This window comes from Micropterus dolomieu, linkage group LG21, assembly GCF_021292245.1.
Source record: "Micropterus dolomieu isolate WLL.071019.BEF.003 ecotype Adirondacks linkage group LG21, ASM2129224v1, whole genome shotgun sequence".
Lineage (NCBI taxonomy): Eukaryota > Metazoa > Chordata > Actinopteri > Centrarchiformes > Centrarchidae > Micropterus > Micropterus dolomieu.
In genome coordinates this window covers 35222727-35232017 of record NC_060170.1, presented here as the reverse complement: position 1 = coordinate 35232017, position 9291 = coordinate 35222727, and the positions used below count along the sequence as shown (strand labels likewise).

Genomic DNA, 9291 nt, shown 5'->3' with positions numbered 1-9291 from the left:
CTGAGTGTTTGTGTCCACTTGAGTGTTTGTCTCCAGCTGAGTGTTTGTGTCCACTTGAGTGTTTGTGTCCAGCTGAGTGTTTGTGTCCACTTGAGTGTTTGTCTCCAGCTGAGTGTTTGTGTCCAGCTGAGTGTTTGTCTCCAGCTGAGTGTTTGTCTCCAGCTGAGTGTTTGTGTCCAGCTGAGTGTTTGTCTCCAGCTGAGTGTTTGTGTCCACTTGAGTGTTTGTCTCCAGCTGAGTGTTTGTGTCCAGCTGAGTGTTTGTCTCCAGCTGAGTGTTTGTCTCCAGCTGAGTGTTTGTGTCCAGCTGAGTGTTTGTCTCCAGCTGAGTGTTTGTGTCCAGCTGAGTGTTTGTCTCCAGCTGAGTGTTTGTGTCCACTTGAGTGTTTGTGTCCAGCTGAGTGTTTGTGTCCACTTGAGTGTTTGTGTCCAGCTGAGTGTTTGTGTCCAGCTGAGTGTTTGTCTCCACTTGAGTGTTTGTGTCCAGCTGAGTGTTTGTCTCCAGCTGAGTGTTTGTCTCCAGCTGAGTGTTTGTGTCCACTTGAGTGTTTGTGTCCAGCTGAGTGTTTGTGTCCAGCTGAGTGTTTGTGTCCAGCTGAGTGTTTGTGTCCAGCTGAGTGTTTGTCTCCACTTGAGTGTTTGTCTCCAGCTGGGTGTTTGTCTCCAGCTGAGTGTTTGTCTCCACTTGAGTGTTTGTCTCCAGCTGAGTGTTTGTGTCCACTTGAGTGTTTGTCTCCACCTGTAACCATAATTTTAACTCTCAGAAACTCTTGATTATGCATTAGTATGTCTCACTAAGTCATTATGACGTATTAGCTCATAATCTTTAAATAGAAATAAAAATTTGATTCCTTATGTAATAATAAAAGTGCTTAAAGTTTAATAACTTCTGAAACGGGCTTCAGGTTCACTTTGTGTTTGATAGCAGGAACGAACAGAAACCCACCCGGAAGACTCTCATCATGTTGATCTCTGTCCACCCATCTGTCCCTCCAGATGCTGTCTCCCTACAGTAAAGGGTTGTTCCGCAGAGCGATCACACAGAGTGGCGTGGCCCTCAGCCCCTGGGCTCTGCAGAAGAACCCCTTGGCTCTCACCAAGAAGGTCCTCCTCCCTCTGCAGATCATCCTAATGTGGATCAAACTGATTTTTTTCAGCTCCCCCTGTGTGAAAGTGTTTTTATTTCTGCAGATCGCCCGGAAAGTTGGCTGCTGGAGAAGCAACGTGGACGAGATGGTAGCGTGCCTGAAGATAAGCGACCCGGTCGGCCTCACCATGGCCGGAAAGATCGACGTGCTGCTTATTCTGGGAAAAGGTCAGAACATCTGGAACGGACAAAAACACGTTCTCACTCCGTCACGGAGGACGCTTGGTCAGAGCCGTTGGCGTCTCTCAAGAACTCTCTGGGTGCTCTTTATTGTCGTTTTAACATGTGTAGGATCCCACTGTCAAGTTAGCAAAAATAAATATGCAACTTCTGGTTAGACTTTCAAAATAAAAGTAGTTGTTATTGTTGTGAAACTCCACAGTTTGGTTTCATTTAGGGAAAGATCATGGTTTGGGTTAAAATAACAACGTCAGTTACGTCAGTTACGTAACATTACGTATATAACCTACGTAACGTAACTAAAAACGAAAGCGAAAGTCCGTTTTCTGACCCACCCGGCCCCAACCATCCGACATTTCTGGTATTTATGTCCTATGCCAGCTTTTAGCGTTAGGGGCTTCCCAGTGCGGTATAAACTGACACCAACGGGTCATGACCATATGTGACCACTTGGAAGCGAGAACATGTTGAACGGACAAAAACACATCTGCATTTAATGAAACATGCCTCTTTATTTTCTTTTGCTGTCATCGTGATTAAAGCTGCATTAAACAGTGTTTGACCACCAGAGGGCAGAATTTAGACCTTAAACAAACAAACATTACATTTATTCATTTAGCTGACGCTTTTATTCCGAAGCAGCTAACAACAGCTATACTGTATATATCAGAGGTCGCACGCCTCTGGAGCAACGAGGGGTTAAGTGTCTTGCTCAGGACGCATCGGTGGATGTGTCACAGTGGGGAGTTGAACTCAGGTCCTCACACCAAAGCAGGGCTTGCACGCTTAATCTAATTGCAATCATGATGCCGTTATGTGCGATTACATAACCGCAAAACGTGTGCGATTCAAGCAGGTCGCTCTGTGAAAGAGACAGTTACAGTAATGTTGCGTGTCGTCAGCAGCTAAAGCGGTGAGACAGAAGAGAACAGGGAGAAGATAAAGAAGGGTTGGCTATGGATCGCTGGCCAGTTAACATTTGCTGTATTGCTGCCTTTTCTTAGCCGATGTCAGTCACTTCTCGTCAGCTGGGACATTAGAAAAAAGTTTGATGTGCTGCAACAAATGATTGAATGTTGAACAATATGATTATTGACAAGTTAGTTGTTAGCATTAACAAATTAGAGACCAATATAGATAATTTTGCTTGCACAAGGATGAAATGAATAAAAACAAGCCACAGAAATGAAACAGTTGTAACTGAATTTAATATTCAACTAGAGGGAAAAGAGCATGCTATTATATGTTTTTTAGAATTAGAATTAATTAATATATTAATATTATACATAGTATAGCAGTATACTATTAACTGAACATTATAGTCTTTATTTAATGTTATAATATTATAGGTTGTGGATAGAGCCTGTGCAGTGGACAGATGTAGTTTAGCCGCCTCCTCCTCTGTAGAGCAACACGTTCCCCTTGTTCTGTTTTACATCTGTTTTACAAAAGTTATTGTTACAAACATTGTTTATTGTTTAACTTTGTTCAAGTTGAGAAAAACACGTTTCAAAATGTCAGTATTTTGTGCATTTTCCTTGATAATCAAGCAAGTAGACTCATAGTACCATTTGTTCCATTAGAATCGCAATATGACCTTTTCTCCAAATCGTGCAGCCATACACCAAAGGCATGTGTCTTATCCACTGTGCCTTCACCACCCCTACAAACAATTTGTTCAAACTTACATTACAGTGACTCACAGCATGTACTCCCTAGTTCATATGGCTCAAATATTAAGAAACACTTGCCTGATGTTTGATGCGCTGGTGATTTTACAGTCAACAGAAAGCTGCACACAAAGCTGTTGATTCTCAGTGGGATTAGCAGGAACGATTTATTATTACATTATAATAATAATAAAGCATTATTGAAACACTGAAGTATATGAATACATAAAAACCACTGAAGTAACCACTCACTCACACTTCCTTCACCTTTAAAAAAAACTTTGAACGAATGTTTGAGGTATTTTAAGTCTGATTAGGGGTGAAATATGAAAGTCCAGTTTCTAAGCCACTTAAATTTGTAAAACACTTTTTTCTCTCCCAGACGAAAACACAGTTTTTCCAAAACAAACCAGAGTTTGTAACATTATGAACTCCTGACACACAGAAAGTGTGCAGAAGAGCTAAAAAAGCATTTGGTGAATTCACGGACTCTGCTGGACCTCTTGAACAGTGGACGACCTCATCTCAGTCTCTCTGTCCTCCCTGCAGGTGTGGTCATGGACCTCCTTGAATTCTCTCCGGTGGTCGATGGTGATTTTATCCCAGATGAGCCCAGTAAGCTGTTCCACAACGCAGCTCAGTTTGATTACCTGGCCGGAGTCAACAACATGGACGGACACTTCTTTGCTGGAGTTGATGTTCCTAATATCAACATAAAAAATGTCACCACTGTGTGAGTACTGCAACACCCCAGAACTACAAGCCTGCTGCAGGGACTTTTATTTTGTAGAAAAATACACCAGCTGGAAAGGCAAAACTAGGAGATTAGAGACTCAAAATGGCTGCATACAGGCCAGGGTTGGCTCAGCGCTGGCATCCAGTATCAGACCAGAGTTCTTTGATTGAATGTGCTACATCACAGTAAATGAATCCAATAACCAGGCAGTCAGGTTTAGACTGCTGCTTTTCCTGCTACCTGTGAATATGTTGACATACAAATGACAATGAAATTATAACCATGAAAGAACAGGTTGAGAAGCGGTAAGAAATGGTGTAGATGTTCTGGTTGTCGAACCGGGTCATGGTTCTCCTCCTGTGTGCTCTTCAGGAAGCAGGTGAAAGGTCTGCTGGCTGGTCTGACTAAAGAGAAGGGGAAAGCCGCCATCGAATCGGCCTACAGCGTTTACTCGTCTAACTGGGGTGTGGCTCCGGAGCAGGCGGTGGTAAAGAAGACAGTGGCTGACATCGAGACTGACTTCCTGTTCCTAGTTCCCACTCAGATCGCCCTCCAGCTCCACGCCGACAACTCCAGGTCAGCTCTGATTGTCTTGACAGCTTAAAGTTGCTGTTGTAGTTGGTGCTGGTGGAAGGTTGGCAGAACAACTTAAACTTATTTTAACACATTCTTACTTGGAACTCATCACATATGGCCGCTTTGTCTAGACCTTTTGGCGTCACTTTTTAATGCCCTGGGTACCTTTAGCCATGTTTTTGGCCGTGTAGCAACAAACTAACACAGACAGGTCTTGACCGTGCTTCCATCTGTGACGACTTGGGAGTGACAATGGTTTGTTAACGTCATCTCTCAGAGAAAGTCTGAGGCTTCAGTGGTGAAGATTTCTCTAGAAAATGTAAGCCTTTTTTTCTTGTTGTCTTTATAAACATGCTGGTCATCGGCAAAGAGTCGCACTACAATATTTTACATTTCGAGAGTCATACCCTCACCCTTGATATTAGATCAAATAAATAGATTAGTTAATATTTTAAAATGTACCTCTTGTGTGTTTCCTGTTGTTTGTCCCTCAGCGGAGCCCGTACCTACTCCTACCTGTTCAACATGAAGACTCGTATCCCAGGATTCCCTCGCTGGGTGGAGGCAGAGCACGCTGAAGACCTGCAGTACCTGTTTGGTAAACCCTTCACCTACGCCCTGCTCTACTTCCCCCGACACCGAGATCTGTCCCGGTACATGATCGCATACTGGACCAACTTTGCCAGGACCGGGTAAACTCCCCGCATGCACTGCAAACACACAGGTCAACACACATTACAACTGGATCTGCCTTTGAATGACTCTCAGACCAGTAAATACTGGTCTTTACCAGTCCACTGTCTGGAGTAGTTTTAACTGGTTTGAAGTGGTTTAAACTGCTCTGAAGTAGACTGAACTGTTTTGAAATAGTTTTAACTGGTCTGAAGTAGACTGAACTGTTTTGAAATAGTTTTAACTGGTCTGAAGTAGACTGAACTGGTTTGAAGTAGTTTTAACTGGTCTGAAGTAGACTGAACTGGTTTGAAGTAGTTTTAACTGGTCTGAAGTAGACTGAACTGGTTTGAAGTAGTTTTAAATGGTCTGAAGTAGACTGAACTGCTTTGAAGTAGTTTTAACTAGTCTGAAGTAGACTGAACTGCTTTGAAGTAGTTTAAACTGGTTTAAGGTAGTATTAAATGGTGTATAGTAGTTTTAACTTGTCTGAAGTAGACTGAATTGGTTTGAAGTAGTTTTAACTGGTCTGAAGTAGACTGAACTGCTTTGAAGTAGTTTTAACTGGTCTGAAGTAGACTGAACTGGTTTGAAGTAGACTGAACTAGTTTGAAGTAGTTTAAACTGGTTTAAGGTAGTATTAAATTGTGTATAGTAGTTTTAACTGGTCTGAAGTAGACTGAACTGCTTTGAAGTAGTTTTAACTGGTCTGAAGTAGACTGAACTGGTTTGAAGTAGACTGAACTAGTTTGAAGTAGTTTAAACTGGTTTAAGGTAGTATTAAATTGTGTATAGTAGTTTTAACTGGTCTGAAGTAGACTGAACTGCTTTGAAGTAGTTTTAACTGGTCTGAAGTAGACTGAACTGGTTTGAAGTAGACTGAACTAGTTTGAAGTAGTTTAAACTGGTTTAAGGTAGTATTAAATTGTGTATAGTAGTTTTAACTGGTCTGAAGTAGACTGAACTGCTTTGAAGTAGTTTTAACTGGTCTGAAGTAGACTGAACTGGTTTGAAGTAGACTGAACTAGTTTGAAGTAGTTTAAACTGGTTTAAGGTAGTATTAAATTGTGTATAGTAGTTTTAACTGGTCTGAAGTAGACTGAACTGCTTTGAAGTAGTTTTAACTGGTCTGAAGTAGACTGAACTGGTTTGAAGTAGACTGAACTAGTTTGAAGTAGTTTAAACTGGTTTAAGGTAGTATTAAATTGTGTATAGTAGTTTTAACTGGTCTGAAGTAGACTGAACTGCTTTGAAGTAGTTTTAACTGGTCTGAAGTAGACTGAACTGGTTTGAAGTAGACTGAACTAGTTTGAAGTAGTTTAAACTGGTTTAAGGTAGTATTAAATTGTGTATAGTAGTTTTAACTGGTCTGAAGTAGACTGAACTGGTTTGAAGAAGTTTTAACTGGTCTGAAGTAGACTGAACTGGTTTAAGGTAGTATTAAATGGTGTAGTAGTTTTAACTGGTCTGAAGTAAACTGAACTGGTTTGAAGTAGTTTAAAGTGGTTTAACGTAGTATTTAATGGTGTATAGCAGTTTTAACTGGTCTCGAGTAGTCTGAACTGGTCTGAAGTAGTTTGAACTGGTTAAACAGATCTGAAAAATGTAAAATATATTTATTTTTCTTATTTATTTAGCTGACGCTTTTATCCAAAGCGACTTACAATTTACTAAATATGTCAGAGGTCGCACGCCTCTGGAGCAACTAGGGGTTAAGTGTCTTGATCAGTGACACAATGGTGTCTCACAGTGGATTTGAACCCGGGTCTCTCACACCACCATCTTATCCAATGCCCCATCACCATATTTACCTGGTGTAAACTGGTCTGAAGTGGTTAAACCACTCTGGACTGATCTGGACTGGGGAAAACAGATCTGAGTTGGTGTAAACTGGTCAGACCTTTTTTTTATTGTGGTGTAAACTCTCACTCTCCTCCTTTCCAGTGATCCCAGTAAAGGTGACAATAAAGTCCCAGTTCTCTGGCCACCCTTCACCAAATACCACCAACCCTACCTGACCATCAACCACAAGATCACCAAGTCCTCCGTCAGGTACCACACTGCACTCTACTGTAGTCTACTGAGTTCTGCTGTGATTCTGCAGTACTCTGGTGTTCTTCGTTCTGCTGTTCCTAAGTATATTTTACTGTAATATGTTCTACTGGACAGTCTTCTTCATCTCACTCTGTTACTGATGAACCAAGGACCAGAATAAACAGAAATCCAAAGATAAATCCACGAGACAGAAAGATCCAAAAACAGTAATCCACACAGAGGGGGAAGACATTCATACATAAACTCACATTCTGACAAAGGGAACATGCAAACCTAAATACCCAAGAGGAAGGCGACAAAACAAGGCACAGGTGGGGAAATTAACAACAACAGGAAGCAAAGCTAGGCAAGACACTAGACGCAGAACACTCCAAAATAAAACAGGAAGTAAAGTATACATAGACACATGAGGACGCATGGAAAAAAAAATAAAACAGAAAAAACGGAACAAATGCATAACTGACAAAACAGAACATAGCAAATGACCAAGAAGGAGAATACAGAGACAGGAAGTGATAAATAAACTAAAACAGGAAATACCAAACCCAACTACCTGACTCAAGTCCCTTTTCTGTTCTGCTGTATTCTATTGAGATGGAAAGAATAAAACTCTGAGAGGATGACGTGTCCTCTGTTGGAGAGATTTTATTTTGAAATGTAATTCTTCTGTGTCGTCTCTTCAGCTACGACCTGAGATCAAACTACGTCGCCTACTGGACAAAAACCTACAGCCTCCTGCCATCAGTGAAGAGAAATGGAGGAGGAGAAGAAGAAGATGGAGCAATGAAGAGAGAAGAAGAAGAAGAAAAACTGACCCAACTGTCTGCTTAAAGCGCACAAATGAGTCAAGTTTTACCGGCCGACAGGCTTCGTTCACACTGCTGCTGTTTGGTTCTTCTGATAATTACAAACTGTCATAATTATTTATAAATGTAAGGTTACTAACAGTAAAGTAGTGTAATGAGGATTACAGTAAATAAACACAGCAAGAGAGTAATAAAACATCAGTGAAGACAGTAGCTGTACTCTTTTTCTCTTGTGTAATAAAAGAATTTGAACTCTCTGGGCCTTTTATTTCCCATTCCCTTTTATTTTTGTTAGCAGCTCCTGTTAGCATGGATGTACAGACAGCTATCACTGGACTACTGTGACACAGAAGAAAACTTAAAAACATGAAGATTCTCAGGCAAGTTCTGCATATCTTCTTCTTGTTTCTAAGCTGATTTCTGGAAGTTTGTTTTGGACGGACGTCAGAGATCTGAGGAAGAGGAAGTCACACTGAATGATTCAACATGTGTTTCATGTCTGTGAGTTCAGATCTGACTCAGTCCTGACTCTGAGAAGGAGGAGTGTGATTTGTTTATGCTGACAGCAACAATCCCATTAATTAATTTTAATACTTGCATTTGGGGCATGTCCAACTCAAATTTTGCCAGTTTAACAGGTGAAAAATGGTCACTATGCCAGGTGCAGGGTTCTGTGAATGGGTGTGTTTTGAGCCAGTCAGAGTGTCATCTCCACTTCCCTTCCCAGGTGCACTTGTACCTTCAAGCATTGTGATTATAATGGGAGATGAATTCTGCATTTTAAAAACTATCAATTCACTGACTTTAACAGCAGGCTCAGCAGAGGGGGGATATGAACAGAAGTTTTTACTCTGCAGCTCTGTGGTTTATCAGTGAAGCTGTCTCTTCAGGGAAACGTCTGGATCCTCACTGCACTGCGTTATTAGAAACTATGATGAACCGATCGTGGGTCACATCTCTGTTTTAGCTTCTGATGGAGCTCAGGACTGATCAGGAGGACGGCTGCTTAACTCCAGGGGGTAAGGAGGAAAGTAGGGAGGTGAGGAGGTAAGGTCGAAGGGGGGTAGGTAGGTAGGTAAGAAGTTAAAGAGGTAGGTAGGGAGGTAAAAATGTAAGGAGGTAGGGAGGTAAGGAGCTAGGTTCATAGGGAGGTAGGTAACAATAAGGAGGTAGGGAGGTAAGAGGCTAACAAGGTAGGGAGGTAACAAGGTAAGGAGTTAAGGAGGTTGTGCTTATCACAGTCCTGCAGCCACACATACCAGTTTTTGTTGTCATGGGTGTTGGAGCATTTGATTTATTGCTATCGCGATCTAAGGAGAATTTCAGCACATATGAACAGAATCAGTCGCCAACACGACCACCAGGGGGAGCAGGAAACCAAATGATGTCGTTTTACATCAGTATGTACAGGTAGGTGAGTAGAAACAAAGTTGAAAAATAACAACAAAAG

At 41.5% G+C, this 9291-nt stretch overlaps 1 protein-coding gene across 3 annotated transcripts in view; it reads left to right on the top strand.

Moving 5' to 3' along the window:
* Window positions 1–8098, top strand: part of LOC123960187 (bile salt-activated lipase-like) — a 22554-nt gene extending 14456 nt beyond the window's left edge. For all 3 annotated transcript variants that reach the window (XM_046034803.1, XM_046034804.1, XM_046034805.1), the window contains 7 exons: window positions 996–1103; window positions 1191–1314; window positions 3546–3729; window positions 4105–4308; window positions 4803–5000; window positions 6925–7032; window positions 7719–8098. In XM_046034803.1, coding sequence (XP_045890759.1) covers window positions 996–1103; window positions 1191–1314; window positions 3546–3729; window positions 4105–4308; window positions 4803–5000; window positions 6925–7032; window positions 7719–7866 — 1074 coding nt within the window. In that variant the 3' untranslated portion in view covers window positions 7867–8098. The remainder of the gene's footprint in view (window positions 1–995; window positions 1104–1190; window positions 1315–3545; window positions 3730–4104; window positions 4309–4802; window positions 5001–6924; window positions 7033–7718) is intronic.
* Window positions 8099–9291: the final 1193 nt, after the last annotated feature.